At 48.1% G+C, this 18,671-nt stretch overlaps 1 protein-coding gene across 1 annotated transcript in view; it reads left to right on the top strand.

The window, feature by feature from the left end:
• LGMN (legumain) overlaps window positions 1–18,367 on the top strand; it is a 37,414-nt gene extending 19,047 nt beyond the window's left edge. The window contains exons 3-14 of the mRNA XM_059914858.1: window positions 3,481–3,578; window positions 4,482–4,563; window positions 5,779–5,864; window positions 7,052–7,127; window positions 7,762–7,824; window positions 8,623–8,689; window positions 9,916–10,034; window positions 10,121–10,210; window positions 12,343–12,543; window positions 14,396–14,566; window positions 16,639–16,706; window positions 16,974–18,367. Of these exons, the coding sequence (XP_059770841.1) occupies window positions 3,481–3,578; window positions 4,482–4,563; window positions 5,779–5,864; window positions 7,052–7,127; window positions 7,762–7,824; window positions 8,623–8,689; window positions 9,916–10,034; window positions 10,121–10,210; window positions 12,343–12,543; window positions 14,396–14,566; window positions 16,639–16,706; window positions 16,974–17,016 (1,164 nt within the window). The 3' untranslated portion in view covers window positions 17,017–18,367. The remainder of the gene's footprint in view (window positions 1–3,480; window positions 3,579–4,481; window positions 4,564–5,778; window positions 5,865–7,051; window positions 7,128–7,761; window positions 7,825–8,622; window positions 8,690–9,915; window positions 10,035–10,120; window positions 10,211–12,342; window positions 12,544–14,395; window positions 14,567–16,638; window positions 16,707–16,973) is intronic.
• The last annotated feature ends 304 nt before the right edge of the window (window positions 18,368–18,671 follow it).

Genomic DNA, 18,671 nt, shown 5'->3' with positions numbered 1-18,671 from the left:
TGGATTATTTCTTGATTTTTACTGTTGCAGTGGCACTGTGAACACTCTCCCGTTACACATAGTCTAGGGCAGCGGTCCCAACCTTTTTGGCACCAGGGACCAGTTTCTTGGAAGACATTTTTCCTGCGGAACTGGGGTGGGGAGGGATGGTTCAGGCGGCAATGCGTGTGATGGGGAGCGATGGGGGGCGGCAGGTGAAGCTTCGCTCTCTTGCCTGCCACTCACCTCCTGCTGCGCGGACCAGTTCCTAACAGGCCGTGGACCAGTAGTGGTCTGCGGCCCCAGGGGTTGGGGATCCCTGGCCTAGGGTATAGCTTGGAGCAGAATTGCTGGGTTGGAGGGTATATGCTTCAGTCTGATCCGATAATGTCAAGATGTTTTCCCGAGCCCAGTGCCAATTACACTATACTTCCACCATCAGTGTTTTAGTTTCCTATTGTTGTTGTAACAAATTACTACAAACTTAGTGGTTTAAAACAGTACAAATTTATTATGTTACAGCTTGAGGTGAGAGATCTGAAATGCGTCTCACTAGGTTAAATCAAAGTGTCCAAAGGGCTGCTTTCCTTTCGGGTGATTCTTGAAGAGGTGCACTTTCTTACCTTTTCAGCTTTTAAAGGCTGCCCACATTCCTTGGCTTGTGGCATCTTCCTCCATCTTCAAAGCCAGCAGTGGCAATCCAGTCTTTCTTACATTATATGCCTCTGACACCAACTTGCCTGCTTCCTTCTTCCACAAATAAGGACCCCTGTGATTACATTTGGCCTGCTGGAATAATCCAGGATAACCTCTTTATTTTAGGGTGAGCTGATTAGCAATCTTTTTTTTTTTTTAAATTAATTAATTAATTAATTTATTTATTTTGGTTGTGTTGGGTCTTCGTTTCTGTACGAGGGCCTTCCCTAGCTGCGGCAAGCGGGGGCCACTCTTCATCACGGTGCGCGGGCCTCTCACTATCGCGGCCTCTCTTGTTGTGGAGCACAGACTCCAGACGCGCAGGCTCAGTAATTGTGGCTCACGGGCCCAGTTGCTCCGCGGCATGTGGGATCTTCCCAGACCAGGGCTCGAACCCGTGTCCCCTGCATTGGCAGGCAGACCCCCAACCACTGTGCCACCAGGGAAGCCCTGATTAGTAATCTTAAATCCATCTGCTGCTATCTTAATTCCCTTTTGCCATGTAGTGTAACATATTCACAGGTTCTGGGGATTAGGATTTGGACATCTTTGGGGAGCTGTTATTCATCCTACCGTAGTTGGTGTTTGAGGGTCCTTGTTATTTTATAGAAATGGGGACTTAAACATTTTAATGTGTGTGTGTTTGTAATATTTAATAGCTTTTTAAAAATGATCTATGTTTAGATTTTCAGCCCCCTACTCTTCCTGGGCCTTTACAGTTTTAATGATTTCTTGATTGTCCCTGTCTGAAGCAATATCAAGTTCTGGAGTCAGAATGCCTGGGATCTCTCACTGTGAGCTGTGTGACTTGGACAGGTCACTTCCCCTCCCTAAGCTTTGATTACCTCATCTATGAAGTGGGAATAATTATCACATAGAGTTGTTATGGGAATTAAATGAGATCGTGCATAGAAGGTCTGGGCATAGTGCCTGACAAGTAGAAGAAAGTCAATAAATGTATGAGTTTTCATATTTATTCAGTCATCTGTTCATCTAACAGCTCTTGAATGCCAGGTCTTAGACTCACCCACTCAACATTTAGCAGCTGTATTTTGAGCACCCATTTTTTGCTGTCAAGTCCATTTGTGTGGGGCATCTACAGGCAGAATGCTGGGTTTGGTGGTGGGTGAGCTTTATTTTATTTTTTTATTACTTTTTATTGGAGTATAGTTGCTTTACAATGTTGTGTTTCTGCTGTACAGCAAAGTGAATCAGTTATACATATACATATACCCCCTCTTTTTTGGGTTTGCTTCCCATTTAGGCCACCACAGAGCATTGAGTGGAGTTCCCTGTGCTATATAGTAGTTTCTTATTAGTTATCTATTTTATACATAGTAGTGTATATATGTCAATCCCAATCTCCCAATTCATCCTACCCCTTCTTCCCCCCTTGGTATCCATAAGTTTGTTCTCTACATCTGTGTCTCTATTTCTGCTTTGCATATAAATTCACCTGTACCATTTTTCTAGATTCCACATATGAGCGATATTATATGATGTTTGGTTTTCTCTTTCTGACTTACTTCACTCTGTATGACAGTCTCTAGGTCCATCCATGTCGGGCAAGCTTTATTTTAATTGACGTGCTAAGGGCTGTGTAGGATATGATCTGTGGAGGTGCAGTTCCTAAAGCCCTCTTCCTTAGAGAGGCAAGTAGCTGGGTAAACTGTTTCTTTTATGCTTTGTCCTAGGAAAGACATAGTTAAATAAAAGCAGAGAGTTAGGTAACATTTTTCCCTTCTGTTCTCAAATGATTTCCATGTCATGGAGTGTAGTATGTGTCATCTGAAAAAGGAAGCAAAGAATGTCTTCACCCTTTTATGGAGAAGGAATCACATTAGAAAAGTTTTTCTTTTACCCTTAATATGGTCACCCTTGTTGTTATTTATTTTTTTAAATTAATTAATTAATTAATTTTTGGCTGTGTTGGGTCTTCGTTGCTGCACACGGGCTTTCTCTAGTTGCGGCGAGCAGGGGCTACTCTTCATTGCGGTGCACAGGCTTCTCACTGCGGTGGCTTCTCTTGTTGTGGAGCACGGGCTCTAGGTGCGCAGGCTTCAGTAGTTGTGGCATGCGGGCGTCAGTAGTTGTGGCTCGCTCTGGAGCGCAGGCTCAGTAGTTGTGGTGCACGGGCTTAGTTGCTCCGTGGCATATGGGAATCCTCCCGGAGCAGGGCTCGAACCCGTGTCCCCTGCGTTGGCAGGCGGATTCTTAACCACTGTGCCACCAGGGAAGTCCCAACCCTTGTTATTTTTTAAACTAAAGAACACATCCCTCATTTCAATTCCTGAGCTGAACTTTTGAGTTTTCACTCAGTTCTCTGAACAGCAACTATGGCAGTTAAAGTTACTGGAACCAGAAGAATCCTGTGTGATACAGAACTAGCCGCTAAGCTTTTAATCTGCTGGTTCATCATTCTAAGTCATTCTGTTCTTCAGACCTAAATCAGTGCTTTCAGGAGACTTTTCTATGGTGTGGAAAATGAAAATAACTTATTCAGGACTTTCAAAGGCGCTTGTTGCCTGTAGATGTGATGGTGGTGGTGGTGGTGGTGTGTGTGTGTGTGTGTAATCCACATATACACTAACTGCCTGATGAATGAAAGTTTCATGGGGTGGGTGGATTTTTAAAAATTGAATTGAAAAAGATAAATGAGTGTGTTTTAAAATAATTTAAATACCTGACCGGTAGGGAGCGGTTCACAGCACATCTTCCATGAGAAAGAACATGTTGCTCATTAGAACTCCAAAATTGGCTTCCTTCCGGGAAAAATCTAACACTTGACAAAACTACTTCTCCCAGGCCGATGCGTGCCACGCCTACCAGATTGTTCACCGAAATGGGATTCCTGATGAGCAGATCATCGTGATGATGTATGATGACATCGCTAACTCTGAAGAGTGAGTAGGGAGTGCTTTGAACTTGATGGTGAGGAACTTCAGGGCATTTTAAAAAATGCACACAGACCCTCAGGAATGCTTAGATCAGCGGCCTAACATTAGAATATAAACAGGCTCCCGGATGAAATTCCACATGGCTGCTTCATCTAGAGCTTTCACCATATCTTGGTGGGACCCAGCAATGGCAGGGACATAGGAAATGGTGGTGAAGGTCCTTGGGCTGGGGCTTTGGAAGGATTTAAAACATGAATTCCCTCTCAGCTTGGGGAACTGACTCATCAGTGGGTTCTGTGGTGCTTGTTCCTAAGCTCTGAGCAGGGACACCTCAGAGGCCCTGTACACAGAAGGCTCAGTTGTATCTTAGAATACATTAGAACATCTAACCCGTTCTAGTCTCCCAGCTCCTTGTATGGGTACTAACCCTAACCCTATCCAGTCTCCCAGCTCCTTGGTTCCCAGACTATGGCCCTGTACTGTGATCACGTAACAGCTCATAATCCATCCTCAGCTTTAAAGCCTAAGCTCTTGTATTAAAGCCTTGTTTTCTGGTCTGTCTTTTTCTGAAAGTAGTTTTGCTCTGAGAGATCTCTTGATGACATCTTGCCCCCAAGATGCAATCTGGTGTCCAGCAGGAAGCCAGGCACACGGGGGCCTGGGTCCCTGTCCTCGGTTTGCAGAGCTCAGTCCTTCGCTGCTCCTGCCAGGAACTCAGGAGTTGTGGGACACCGAGACCCCCGAGCTGCTAAAATCACTAACACATTGGTGACCTCGGAGGCAATGAGAAATGTCTGTGACAACCACGGTCGTTTAGTATTTTTAAGCATAACAGGGGCGTATTCACGAAGACATAGATTTCAGAGATACGTCAAATTGTGTGCTTCACTTGTGTCCTTTGATTTTCAGCAATCCCACCCCAGGAATTGTGATCAACAGGCCCAACGGCTCAGACGTGTACAAGGGGGTTCTAAAGGACTACACGGGCGAGGTGAGGCGCATCACTGGGTCGGAGCCAGCGGGGTCTGTTTCATTTCAGTGATGATTTTTCCCTCTTTCTTGTACTTCTGGAATCAGAACCTTATTAGACTGATTTCTGGTTAATGTTTCGTGTTTGTATTAAGATTTGTGCTTGAGGTGTAATTTCTGAGAATTTTGAAAGAAAGCAGAGGGAAAAAAAAGAATGTTAGTTGTAGTCTACTGATCTTTAGTTTCTAATCTTGTTGTACTTTAAGCCTCATAATAGATTTCCTTCCATAATACCTGATTTTCTTAGGATATTGCCAGTGATCTGATTATAGATTATCCGTGCCCTTTTCTGAAAATCAATTTTCTCAGCATCAGCCCTAGTACAAAATATATCTCTAAATTTTGTAAGATAGTTTATCATTAATATAGTGTATAACTTCCAGAACATTACCTGCTTCCCAGTCGATTGAGGCTGTGTACGTTGACACGTTTTTAAGAACACCATTATGACTTCAGCCTCATGGATTTCATAGTCCCTTTTTCGTAATGTCAGAGGCGTCGAAAGTAATATTCCTTGTGACAGGGAAACGTCTGGAGTTTAGCAGTTCTTTCAGTTTTATTTTTCTCTTTTAAACTCAAGAACATTTAAATCAGGCACATCATACATGTCATATAGATGATTCCATTTTTATAAATTGTTTCTCTATAGTTATGTAGGGAAACATTTGGAATTTAGGTGGTGGGATTTTTAATGTTTTTTTTTCCTTGTGCTTTTCTGTATTACATTTTTTAACGATTGCATATCCATTTTACAAAATCCCCTTTAAGGTCATGGAGTGTCCTTGGGAACTGGCCTTTAGGAGGCAAGCTGGTTGCAAAGGTCGGCACTGATGTTCCTGCCGCCCTCTTTGCTGTCTCTCTGAGGCAGTGTGCTCTTCCTCTGTTCTTTGTCCCTACCTACCGACATCTTTGGGTTTCTCCACATGAACTTTATAATGGTCAAGAAGAAATGGCAGGCTTGCTGAGTTGGCATCTGCCAAAGACAAGATGATACTTGAGACGAGGTCATGCACATGCCCAGGAAACACTGGATCTTTCCTGGTTGCAAAGTGTTTGCCCTTAAACCTTAAGCCTTGGAGGTATGTGGACGGTGGCCTGGGCCCTCTGCGACAGACTCAGCAAACGCACTGATTTGGAGTGACAGCTGCATCTGATTTCAACTCCCAATTCTTTGTAGGATGTCACCCCGCAGAATTTCCTTGCTGTGTTGAGAGGTGATGCAGAGGCAGTGAAGGGCAAAGGATCTGGAAAGGTCTTGAAGAGGTAATGTCTGTTTTATGGCTGTCACACTTTTCTGAATGACGTGGTACTCCAGAACTGAGAATTCAAACAGGCCTTGCCCTTTGTTCCCGGACTATTTACCTGTGAGAGACGGCAGCGTGGGGACCTTTTCCCTGACAGGCTGCACAGACCTGGTGGCTTCTTTTGGCAGCCCATTTCTGTAACGAATTAACCCTGTGATCCAGGGTCCCTGGTGAGTCTCAGTGAACTGTTCCCCATCACTTAAACCCGCTGCGTTTTGTTGTCTGTGGATCCTCGTGCTGGTCGGTTCCACTACCAGTGGAACACACCAAGACAGGCGTGAGGCTCTGTGGCCAGTCAGGCTGTAGGGCCCCCGCCCCGCCTCCTGCCGACCCTGTGCTCTGATGGCAGGTCAGCCCAGTGGGAGGAGGACATCTGTAAGTTCAGAGCAAACCTCCGTATTGGGAGAAAACTCATCCCATTGCTTGCCCTGTTGGCTGTGGGTTACAGATGTCTTGTTTAGCATCTCTTTATGCAGCATTTTGACGTGATGTCAGGGACCTTAGGAGCATGACTTCAGAGAGTCTCAGGTACTTGGCAAATGGTGCTTTTCCCTTATGCCCGAGGGGAGATCTGGGCACAAGTAGCTCGTGTGAGTTAGAGCAGAGACGGACATCTGCGCGGGATGAACCAGATTGCCTCCGAGTGAGTTACTGCATCTCTGCAACCTTGAAGCAGGGCCCTCTGAGTGGAAGCCTGGTGAGGGGGCGCAGGTGGGCGTCCCAGGCCGTGTGCAGGCCGAGGGGCCCGGAGGGGCCGTCGGAGCTGCAGGACCGTGCTTGGCGGCGTGTCCTGGCTCCGTTACTCGTTGCGGAGAGGTCTGGTGGCACAGCGTGGCCGCCCGGGATGAGGCCCTATTGCCAGAGGCCTTGCTGTCCAGATCACCCTGGGCTGTCTGCGGAGCCCCCTCCCGGCCGTGAACCCTGCAGGCTCTGGGGTACGCCTCGTGGTTCAGAACGGCACCCAGCGGGAGCGGAGGGAACGGGCTGCACGTCGGGCTCTGGGCTCCTCCTCCCACCTGGTTGGGAGACTGTAATCCTCGGACCCCTCCTGAGTTTTTTGACTGGGGTGGCTTTTCAGAGAAATGGAAGTAGAAATAAGAAGTGGTCCACTTGGACTCTCATGCTTGTCTGCGTGTCTCTTGGCAGTGGCCCCCGGGACCACGTGTTCGTTTACTTCACTGATCACGGAGCCACTGGAATACTGGTGTTTCCTAACGACGATGTGAGTTCTTCTTAATGTTTTAAAGACAAGCTGGGGGGGAACTCCCTGGCGGTCCAGTGGTTAGGACTCCACACTGTCCCTGCCGAGGGCCCAGGTTCAGTTCCTGGTCAGGGGACCCACAAGCCATGTGGTACGGCCAAAAAAAAACAAAAACAAAAAAAACAACAAGCTGGGAGAATGGGAAACAAAACCTCAGTGTTGGCAGGCCACCTGTGATGCGTGTCTCTAACATCCTACAGCGCAGGTTCGTAGGTGGCTGCTGAGGGTGGGGTCACATTTAGCAGCTTGAAATCTATCCAGAGGCATCTCTTCCGGCAGGTTTTCCCTGCGTGTCTCCTGACATCACAGCATGAGTCGCTGTCCCTGAACTTGGGTGCAGTGCACTAGACGCAGTCATAGAACTTAGTCCCTGAATGCTCCGGACAAAGTGATGAGGAAGCACATCTGCTTCCCCTTTTTATTATGTGATTAAAGCCCTCGATGGTGTTCCGGGATAATGCTGTTCACCACGATTATCTCTCAGGATTTCTAAATAAGAATTTATAAAGCATCATTAAGACTTGATTAGTGGGTTATCCAGCAAATGGTTTCTCTTGATGTGTTTGGTCTGAATGTCCATATTCTTACCTTTCAGCTTCACGTCAAGGACCTGAATGAGACCATCCATTACATGCACAAACACAAGAGGTACCAAAAGGTAATGTCAGTGCTTGGGGTGGCCTTGGGGGAGGAATGTGAGGGAGGCAGTGGAAGCAAAGCCCGTGGTTCTTCGACAGGCCTCCTAACTCTGGATTGGCTGTGTTTTTTTGGAAAGGGTGTCCTTTCAATCAGTCTTGACCTCTGGTCTCCCAGGATTAACTTTTTGTGATTCTACAGCTTTAGCTGTTAGATCAGAATCACCGGCGATCTTGTTAAAGTACAGTGTGGGCCCCAGCCCCGGGATTTGGCTCAGTTGTTCTGGGGAGAGGCCTGAGGGTTTGCCTTTCTGAGTTTTCAGGTGATGCTGACGACCCTGGTCTAGGGACCACACTTTGAGGACTACTGTTTCTAGGGCTGTCACCAATCTGGGGCAGCTGGGGGGGAAAATACCACCTTCTTATTTTCCCTTTGGCCCTCTCTGGCCCCTTTTGCACCCTGTATGGAACCTGTGTAGCTCAGGCGTGTATGTGTTAGTAACGTGTTTTGCTCTTGGAAACTGCTCCCTGCGTTGGATGGCAGATCAGTTTTCCTTAGCATCATCTGTGGCTCCATTTTTTTCTGCATTATTTCAGCTAAAAGATCATTTTATTCTCTTAGCCATGCATAAATTTGGGTCCTTCTGGTTTGTGTGACAACAGCTTCTGTAGCCTCTGCTTCTTACAGCAGAGATATCTCCCAAAAGCAAAAGTGAAAGACTCTTAAGAAACAGGTCAAGAGAGTGGGCAAAGTCAAAGTAGCATTTGCGAGAGGTCTGTGCCTGGGCGGGGTGAGTTCACCTGTCTCATTCGCCTCCCAGATGGTGTTCTACATTGAAGCCTGCGAGTCTGGGTCCATGATGAGCCACCTGCCCCCCAACATCGATGGTAGGTGGTGGGAGCACTGGCCTCTGAGCCGGGCTGGGTGAGCACCTTGCTACATGGTGCAATTGGACATTCTCTGAATCTGCCCATGGGAAGAACCAAGTGTCTTACATAAGCCAGGCCTAGGCCAGCCTAGTGCACGGAAGTAGGGGGATACCTGTGGGCAGCTCTGAGCTTCTTCTACTCCTGCAGGATTAGTGGTCAGGGGATGAAGGGATGTAAGCTCTGGATGTGAGCTCTGTGGTGCTCTGCCAGGTTCTAGTAGGGCTACTTAAGAGCAAAATCACAGTCTTTGGACCAGCCTCTGTCCTTTGAGATGTGTTGCTTGCCGGCTCTCTGATCTTGGGCAGGTGACTTACCCTCTTGGACCCTCAGACTTACTCATCTGTAAAATGGGGATAAAGATAGTGTCTGTTAGGAGAGTTACATTTTAAGCGATGACATTTGTCCAGCATAGTTCTGAGCCCATGGTAGCTAGGTAGAAAATGGTAGCTATTTCATATGTTCAGTCCATCTAAGTGTTTCTTTAATAAATGTTCACTTTCTGTGGAAATGAAATGAGGTCCATATCCTTCAAGATTCCAGAGTTACTCAAATCTGTTAGCTCTGTTCCAAAATAGCTGGATGTCCTAATAAGCACTCCTGCTTCCTCATTGCTGCAGAAAGTGTCTATCAGCTGGCTTCTCTTTTTCCACATTTAGTTTTAGATGAGTTACTGAAACTCAGTGAACAGGGCTGGATACAAGGAGGTCTCCCTGCCCCCCCTGAGCTGATCATAGGTGACCTGCTTTTTTTTTTTTTTAATTAATTTATTTATTTGTTTTTGTTTTTGGCTGTGTTGGGTCTTTGTTGCTGTGCACAGGCTTTCTCTAGTTGTAGCGAGCGGGGGCTACTCTTCGTTGCAGTGCGTGGGCTTCTCATTGTCATGGCTTCTCTTGCTGGGAAGCACGGGCTCTAGGCACGCGTGCTTCAGTAGTTGTGGCACGCGGGCTCAATAGTTGTGGCGCACGGGCTTAGTTGCTCTGCGGCATGTGGGATCTTCCCAGACTAGGGCTCAAGCCCGTGTCCCCTGCATTGGCAGGCAGATTCTTAACAACTGCGCCACCAGGGAAGCCCCAGGTGACCTGCTTTGATTGCACTAGGAAAGGAGGAGGAACTCAAGCTTCAAGTGGAATCCGCAGACAGCCGAGAATAAAACACGACTGAAATGTGTCTTTAATTCCTCGTAGTTTATGCAACTACTGCTGCCAACCCCAGGGAGTCGTCCTATGCCTGTTACTACGATGAGGCGAGGTCCACGTTCCTGGGGGACTGGTATAGCGTCAACTGGATGGAAGACTCGGACGTGGTGAGGCATCTGGGGGCCGGCTGCTCAGCTGAGGCTTAGCTGTCAGCTGCGATCGTCAAAGGACTTGACTGTTTTCATTTTGGCAGGAGGATCTGACCAAAGAGACCCTCCACAAGCAGTACCAGCTGGTGAAATCCCACACCAACACCAGCCACGTCATGCAGTATGGAAACAAGGTGAGTAGGGGAGCCTCGGACCCCTGATGATGCCTGGAGTCTCAGGCTGACTCAGCGGGGACGTTTCTCTCCCGGTGAAGAGAAACGGGATCCATCCGGGTGAGGAACGGCTGAGGCAGGGCTGGCTCTGCCTCTCATGGCCGCTCCATCCTGGAGATCCCACCCAGGCTTTGGAATCAGACTTCGGTTCAAACTCACAAAGTTGTGAGACTTTGGGCAACCTACCTGACGTCTCTGAAACCTCTCCGTTTCCTCCTTGGTCAAAGCCCTAGCGCACAAGGTGATGAGCAAAAAGCAGGGGGTCCATCACGTGCACGAAACACACAGTGAGAGGTTACTGAATCGAAAGCTTCTCCTGTGAGTTTTGTGGCTTTGCCCTGTAGAACCCCACACCCTGAATCCTCCGGGGTCCAGCCTTCCTGCAGTTGCAGGATGTTATCTTGACCCTTTGGCTATAAATTCAAGACTTTTACTGCCCCTACCCCCCCCCCCCCCCCACCCCCAACTATGTTCAGAAGGGACCTAGGTGGTAAAATAGGTCAGTCCATCAGGGCTGTCAGGACAGAGGTCACAGCAGGTGGCTGCTGAAGGCTTGGGCCTTAGGTGCCACCCCTGGGGCTAGCCCTCGGGATGTGCAGAGGAGGGGATTTGTGGGGGGCTCCCAGTAGTCTGTACGACCAGACATCATCCTCCAGGTGGCCTGCCACCAGCTGAGAGCTTGCCAGCTGAGTTCTGTTCCTTTGATGTGAGCGTCGGCCTTGTAGAAGACCTTGTGAGCAGTCAGTCCAGCTATTGCCTTCAGCACTTCTCGGGCAGAGTGTGGACCGGAGGGCCCGGGAGCCAGCAGGGCAGTCACAGGCCACGAGAAGTGCACTCACGGGCCACGGGAAGTGCACTCAGAATGTCGTGGCCTTGGTCAGGCTTTTGAGGGAAGGTAGTGGGGAGGTGGAGCAGAGAGAAGGCCAGGGAAAGGTAATTCAGAGGGGGCAGGGTCAAAGGTGGCACTGCCCCAGCTTTGTCGGGGGATTGGAGGGAGGGAGGGTACCAGCAACAACTCTTCTTCCCTGAGCTTTCTCTTCTCTTTACAATTTCCTCAGCATTAGCCACGTCTGCTCTTGGTTGAGGAGGCATGAAGGATCTTTTCTAAGCATTATGTTTCTATATACATGTGTGTATATTTTATTTTATTTTTTTTTAAATTTTATTTATTTTATTTTTATTTATTTTTGGCTGCGTTGGGTCTTCGTTGCTGTGCGCGGGCTTTCTCTAGTTGCGGCGAGCGGGGGATACTCTTTGTTGCGGTGCGTGGGCTTCTCATTGCAGTGGCTTCCCTTGGTGCGGAGCATGGGCTCTAGGCTCACGGGCTTCAGTAGTTGTGGTGTGCGGCCTCAGTAGTTGTGGCTCGTGGGCTTAGTTGCTCCGCGGCATGTGGGATCTTCCCAGACCAGGGCTCGAACCCATGTCCCCTGCACTGGCAGGCGGGTTCTTAACCCCTGCGCCACCAGGGAAGTCCTATTTTATTTTTTGTTTTAGAACTGCTTTTCGATTAGCGTCGCTTGGTTTAGGACCATGACCGCTGGTAGCGTTTCTTTCCCTCTTAATCGGGATCCAGTCTGCAGTGACCCCTGCAGGCAAATGCAGCCAGGCAGGCGGGCCCGCTTGTTAGGCCCTGATGCCAAGTCGGCCCCGCCCCTCGGTGGCTTTAGCTCTGCCCATCTCAGTGGACCCAGACCTCAGCGCTGACCCGGACAGGTGCTCTGCACCTTCCTTCTGCTGGTCGCTAGGGGCAGGCGGGTGAGCGTGGAGGGGTGAGCACACCCCAGGGTCACCCCTGGCTGAAGCGACTCTGGCACGAGCGTGGCGGGACTGGGTAGCGGTTCTGCCGCAGAGAATGCCAGGCAGCTTCCAAGTCCATCATCGGCGGGTTTCAGGTGGTCAAATGCGTTGCCTCGCCCGCTGCTGAGGACCAAGCGCGTGCTTTCAGGCTGCGATTGTGACCCTTCAGTGGTCCTGAAACCACGTGGGGTGAGCTGTGGACTCCAGGACCCAAGGGACGTTTGGCACATCTGCTCCTCCCACTCAAACTGACTCTCTCTCTCTCTCTCTCTCTCTCCCTCCCCCTCCCTCCCCAGTCCATCTCTGCCATGAAGTTGATGCAGTTTCAGGGTCTGAAACACAAAGCTAGTTCTCCCATCTCCCTGCCCCGAGTCAAACACCTGGACCTCACTCCAAGCCCCGAGGTGCCCCTCACCATCATGAAAAGGAAACTGATGAGCACCAATGATCTGCAGGAGTCCAGGCGTCTTGTCAAGAAGATCGACAGGCAGCTGGAGGTAAGCGGTGGCGAAGCTGCGGCTCCCAGCCTTGCCGGGCAGCGTGCGCGAGTCCTGTCTCTGCCTCCTGACCATAAATCCGTGTTGGTGGGAGCCAAGTGACAGAGCTCTGGGGTCACCCTCCTCCTGCCACACTGGGAGTATATGGGAAAGGAAACCAGGCTTTGCACTCGCTGTAAAATGGACACAAGTGAGCAGGGCAGAGGCCAGCTTCATCCTTCATCAGTAAACTGGCCTTGACCTCTTTGGAAGCAGGAATCAAAGAGAGGGAGCCCGTCTCCTGCCAAGAAGCCACGGCATGTGGGTGTTTCTTCTTTTACACCTAGTTGCTCACAAGACATTTTTATTTTGCTGCTTGGTGAGTTAGTAGCTAATCATATTTAAAAACAAAAACCCAGTCCACAAAAAATTTCTGCTGCCTTAGGAAAATCATAGTCACAGCCCCACATTCTTCCTAAAATGCTTGAGCAATCTTTTACGATGACTGGGTTTGTTTTCAGCAGTTCATCTGTTTGTTTGCAACTGGCCGAATTTCTTTTCAGATTCTAGCTGTGTGGCTAGAACCACCACGTGTGTCCTCACGAGATGCTGGGCAAAGACTGTCTGTTCAGCAAAGCCAGCTGTGCAGACTCTGTTCCCTCCTCAGCACAGCACAGGGATTGATGTGCTGGGATACAGCCTCAATTTTCTAGGAAAGAAAAAAAAAATCTACATGACCTGTCTTAGAGTCGTACATCTCATAATCCTGACAGTTAGCAATCCTACACGTGGTACATTAACCAGGATGGGGTTTTTGTTGTAGTTGTTGGTACCACAGGGTAATACAACAGTTCTCATATTTTTTTGCTCTCGGACCTCTTTACACTCTTAAAATTATTGATCCCAAAGAGCTTTTGTTGGTGTGGGTTATATCAATATTTACTGTGTTAGAAATGAACACTGAGATTTTTAAAATAGTAACTCACTTAGAGATAATAATAAACCCATTTTGTGTTAATATATTTTTTATGAAAAAGAATTATTTTCTAAAATAAAAACAATTTGGGTGAGAAGAGTGGTATCACTGCACTTCTGCAAATCTGTTTTCTGCCTGGCGTTCTAGAAGACGGCTGGGTCATCGTACCTGTGCCTGCATTCACTGTTGGGCTCTTTTGTTCTGGTTGAAATCTATAAAGAAAATGTAACCTTACACAGATACACAGTTGGGAAAGGGAGGACATTATGGAGCCCCCAAGAAGCCTGGGGGACCCCTGTGGTCCTGGACCGCATGTTGAGACCCGCTGGTCTGGCACACAGTGGGCAGGGAGCATTCGGGCATGAATGGAACAAACCCTGGCTGGGGAACGGGAGGGTCAGGGGACTCGATTGTAAGTTTTGGTTGATATGGAAACAGCTTTCTCCTTAATGATGCTGGTTTTCATTATCTGGGAAGAAAATGATGTCCACCCTTTGCGTCCTTCTGTCTAAGCATCTGATGGTTTCCAGAATGGACAAAGGTGCCTGTGAACACATAGCACCGCTTATGGGACAACAGTCTACTTTGGGGCACAATTTCTACATGCCCTCCCCCCGCCTCCCCACTTCCTTAGCCTGGGCCATACCTGCTCTTCAGGTATTCAGATTTAAATGCTTCCATCGTGCCCGAAGATCCCTAAAAGGCAAGGTATTTCTGAAGGGTTCTAGCTGTAACAGAAGCCTCGCGTGTGCGTCTTTGGCCACAGAAAGCATCTGTTGGCATCTCTTTCAACATACTGGGGTGGAGGCTCTATGAAAGAAGCATCTAACTGGTCCAGGGTTCCAGGAGAGACTATATTAAGTAAGATACATTTGGAAAAGATGTGTTTCTTCACAGGTCAGAAATGTCATTGAGAAGTCAGTGCGGAAGATCGTCGCCTTGATCTCAGGGTCCGATGCCGAGGTAGACAGGCTCGTGTCCCAGAGAGCCCCGCTCACGGCGCACGACTGCTACCAGACAGCCGTGTCCCACTTCCGCACGCACTGCTTCAACTGGCACAACCCCACGGTAAGCCCAGACCCTGGGGCTGCCGGCCTCTGCACCCTGCCTTCCGTGGGCCAACTAGCTTGGCCTTCCTCTGCATCTTAAACCCCAAACCTGAGTTAGTACGGTCCACTGGGAATCGCATCAGGTGCATTGCCTTGTAGAAGGTTCCGCCTTGTAGAAGAAGCAACAGGCTCATTCAGAGGCCTTTGGTGGGGATGTGAGAGGAGGAAGGTCATCCAAATTCACTGACCCTAAATCTTGGCCCCAGACACTCTGAACTGTCCCAGTGGCTGGGACAGCTTACCAGTCATAGACCATTCAACTGCCCTTCCCATTGGCCTTTGAAGGGGACTTCCTTCTCTTCACACTGTGCTGTCCCTGCCGAACCCCACCCCTCCGCCCTGCCCCTTACACCAGCCACGCAGGTTTTCTCCCTTCTGGGTCTGTTCCGACCTCTTCCCCAGATTTGTTGTTGAAGCAGGCCCTGGCCCATGGAGGAGAAGAAAGGACCTAGTTTCTGCAGATTGTCGAATGTCAGGGTTGGAAAGTAGCTAAAAAGCCTCCTTTCTGGTCAGTACTTACACGATGCTTGGCTCCTTATAGGGAAGGGGTTAGCAAACTGGGGCCCGCAGGCCCATTCCTGCCCACAGCCTGTAGGGTTTTTCCCTCCACAGCCTGTTTTTATAAATAAAGTTTTATCTAAACCCAGCCACACTCTACTCAGTCACATAGCTTTCACCCTGCAGCAGAGTTGAGTAGTTCATGCAGCCTACAAAGCCTCAAATATTTATTGTCTCGCGCTTGACAGAAAAGTTTGCCAAGTCCTGCTTTAGACCCACGCTCTTCGATAACAGTACTCACTAGCCTCACGTGGCTCCTTAAACTTGAATTTAAATTGATTAAGGATTGACATATACACACTACTATATATAGAATAGGTAACTAAAAGAACCTACTAAATAGCGCAGGGAGCTCTACTCAATACTCTGTAATGACCTATATGGGAAAAGAATCTGAAAAAGAGTGGATATATGTGTATGTGTAACTGACTCACTGCTGTACAGCGGAAACTAGCACAACATTGTAAAGCAACTCTACTCCAATAGAAAAAAATTAATTTAAAATAAAGAAATAAATGGATTAAAATGAAACCAAACGTAAAAGTCAGTTCCTTAGCTGCAGTAGCCACATTTCCCGTGTTCAGGAGCCACATGTGGTGAGTGGCTACTGAACTGAGAACGTTATAGAACATTTTCATTGTTGCAGAAAGTCCTCTCTGGGCTGTGACGTGCCTACCATGGTCATCCTCAGATACTTCTGAGGGTGGAGTGCTGGGCACTTGAGAGATAGCTCTCCATTATTAAGAGCCTCTCAATTTTATTTTTCACTTATTTAACAAAGCATTCTCTTTATTTAATGATTTTTAAAATTCCCATTTATTTAACAAATACTTAATCCTCTGGTGTTAACATTTTTGCCTGCTGGCATCACAGAAAGTGAATCTCTCCTTTCTTCCTCTTGTGAGTTCTCAGGTTCCCTTGAAGTGTTTTTCAAGGTAAACACCCCCAGTTATTTCCGTCTTAGTTGCCATCTGTTTGGCAATCACTTACCATCTGTCTCCCTCACCACTGTGTCCCAAACTAAAAGCCAGGCTGCCAGGGGGAGGTCTGAGCTAACAGAGGGGAGCAGGGCCAGGGGGTTCTCATCCAGGAGTCCTTACCTGGGCTTGAGGGTGCCGTAGGAAGCCTGCCAACCCCCTGCACATGTGCGTTTTTCCTGGGAGATGGTCCATAAATCTCACCAGATAATCTAAAGGTGGGAGGGGATCCCTGACTCAATAAAGGTTAAGAACCATTGGTGTAATTTTTTTTTCTTTTGTTTTGACTGCACCAGGCGGCTTGTGGGATCTTAGCTCCCCAACCAGGGATCGAATCTGGGCCCTCAGCAGTGAAAGTGCGGAGTCCTAACCACTGGACTGCCAGGGAATTCTTAGGAACCACTGGTCTAGATGCTTTACATATTCCCATGTTAGGAGTTGATCGTGTTATCAAATGATGATGTTTGATCGTGCTTTTTGGTTTGTTTTCCTCCAGTACGAGTATGCTTTGAGACATTTGTACGTGTTGGTCAACCTTTGTGAAAACCCTTATCCGATTGACAGGTAACCCTGCACCTGGCATTTGAAGGGTCGGTGTCCTTCTGAAAGCAGAAGGGCACGTGTAGCACTGCTGTCCTCTTCTGCACGTGGGCACTTTGCTTCTGCCGGCTTCTACCTCTCACTGTGGACGAATTCAAAATAGATGCATCCCCAGGGTTGCTGGGTTGGGTGGGTCTGTCATACATGTTCCGTGGTGGGTTCTGTTCGTCTTCATTTCTTCAGGGTTGACCAACTTCGGGTTCAATAACTTCTTCTTCCCGTTTCTTACAGAATAAAATTGTCCATGAACAAGGTATGCCTTGGTTACTACTGAAATGCTGTCGACGCTTTTCTGAATGTGAACACGTCCCTTAGAATGTGTGCTGATCAGAGACAGAAGAGCTGGGGCCAGAGGGAGGCTCCCCCCGCGGCTGCAGGCCCTCCCGGGGATGCGATCAGGCCACGCGGGCGGCACTCCAGGCCTCCCCCAGGATGGCTTGCTCACCTTTACCGACTTCCCCAGCTCCTACAGGTCCTGTGTGATCCTCTGAAAAAGCCACAGATTTGGGAGGCTAAATCTCTGCACTGAGAAAGGTGCATTTGCTTTTTAAGAGGGTTTTTTTGCCCATGACTTTTAAGGAGTGACACGTTCACTGGGGCTTCTGCAGCCAGTGAAAGAGTCTTTGAGGAATTTGAAGTCAGAACCTCTTAAGTCTTTACAGTGATTTTATGGAAGAGGGACGTAAACCCCAAATGGAAAACTATTTTTAGAAAATAGTATAATTTTTGATTGCTTTTGTATTTTATTTGTCAATAATGGACAAGTCTGAAAAATAAAGATTTATAACTGAATCCGAGTATTAATTTCAGGTCCCCGACTTTGTAGTCTATGCTCCTGGCCCCTCCTGGTGGGGTCCACTCCCCATCTGTCTGTCTTCCAGCCTCCCCTCTCCCACACCACCACCTACCACTTTGCTCTCCCTGCTCCCCCGACCGCCTGGACTTTTCAGCCTCCTGTGCCTTTGCTCCTTGCTGTGCCTTGTGCCCTGGAGTGCCTTTCCCTCCATCTGATCCATCCTCAAGGTGTATCTGAAAGTGCCCTGTCTTCCTCAGCTTCCTTCTCTCCTACACACAAAAGTCCCCTCTCCTCTGTCCGTTGGCATTTGCATTTTCCTTGGGTCTTTTCCAGCACTTGTAGGGGTCTGCCCTTACACCACGCCTGGGGGCTGGGAGGTTATCTAAGCTCCTCTGAGGGCACAGGCTGCCTGCCTTGCCTTTGTTTCCCTTGGCCCAGTGTCCCACACGGGGTGGTACTGTGGGTTTGTGAAAGACATTTAAAAGTAGCACTAACTCTCTCCATGTAGTGGAATATTATGCGGCCACATAAAGGATGAAGCACTGCTACAGCTCCAGCATTTAGCCAAGGGAAAGAAGCCAGTCACACAAGACCCTGTATTATACGATTTGACTTGTATCTAATGTCCAGAATAAGCAAATCTATAGAAACAGAAAGTGGATGAGTGATGCCAGGAAGCAGGGAGAGAGGGAAATAATAGGGAAACAGTGACTGCTAATGGGCATGAGGCTTCTTTTGGGGCTGATGAAAATGTTCGGAAACCGATCATGATGATGGTTGTAAAACTCTGAATGTACTAAATAAAACCCAGTGACTTGTACACATCAAATGGAATTATGTGGTTTGCTAATTATGTTTCAGTAACGTTGTTTTTAAAAATAAGCCATATACCTAGATGACTGTTTAAATAGAGAGCAAAGAAAAAAGGAACACTAAACCACGACACTTGTGACCACCTGTCTTTATGTAGTGAAACCTGTCTAATTTAGCAGTGGTTGACGCCTTTAAAATTTGGAGGTACGGACTGGAAGTTGAGATACTGGCAAAGAGGGTTATTTATGTCTGTGACAGATTCAAGGGTGATACTTTTGTTTCTAATGGGCCCATTTTTCATCAGTTTATCCTTTCTCCAT

This window comes from Balaenoptera ricei, chromosome 2 (genome assembly GCF_028023285.1).
Source record: "Balaenoptera ricei isolate mBalRic1 chromosome 2, mBalRic1.hap2, whole genome shotgun sequence".
NCBI classification, from domain to species: Eukaryota; Metazoa; Chordata; class Mammalia; order Artiodactyla; family Balaenopteridae; genus Balaenoptera; species Balaenoptera ricei.
The sequence above is the reverse complement of the archived record's forward strand: the minus strand, read 5'-3'. Positions and strand labels throughout refer to the sequence as shown.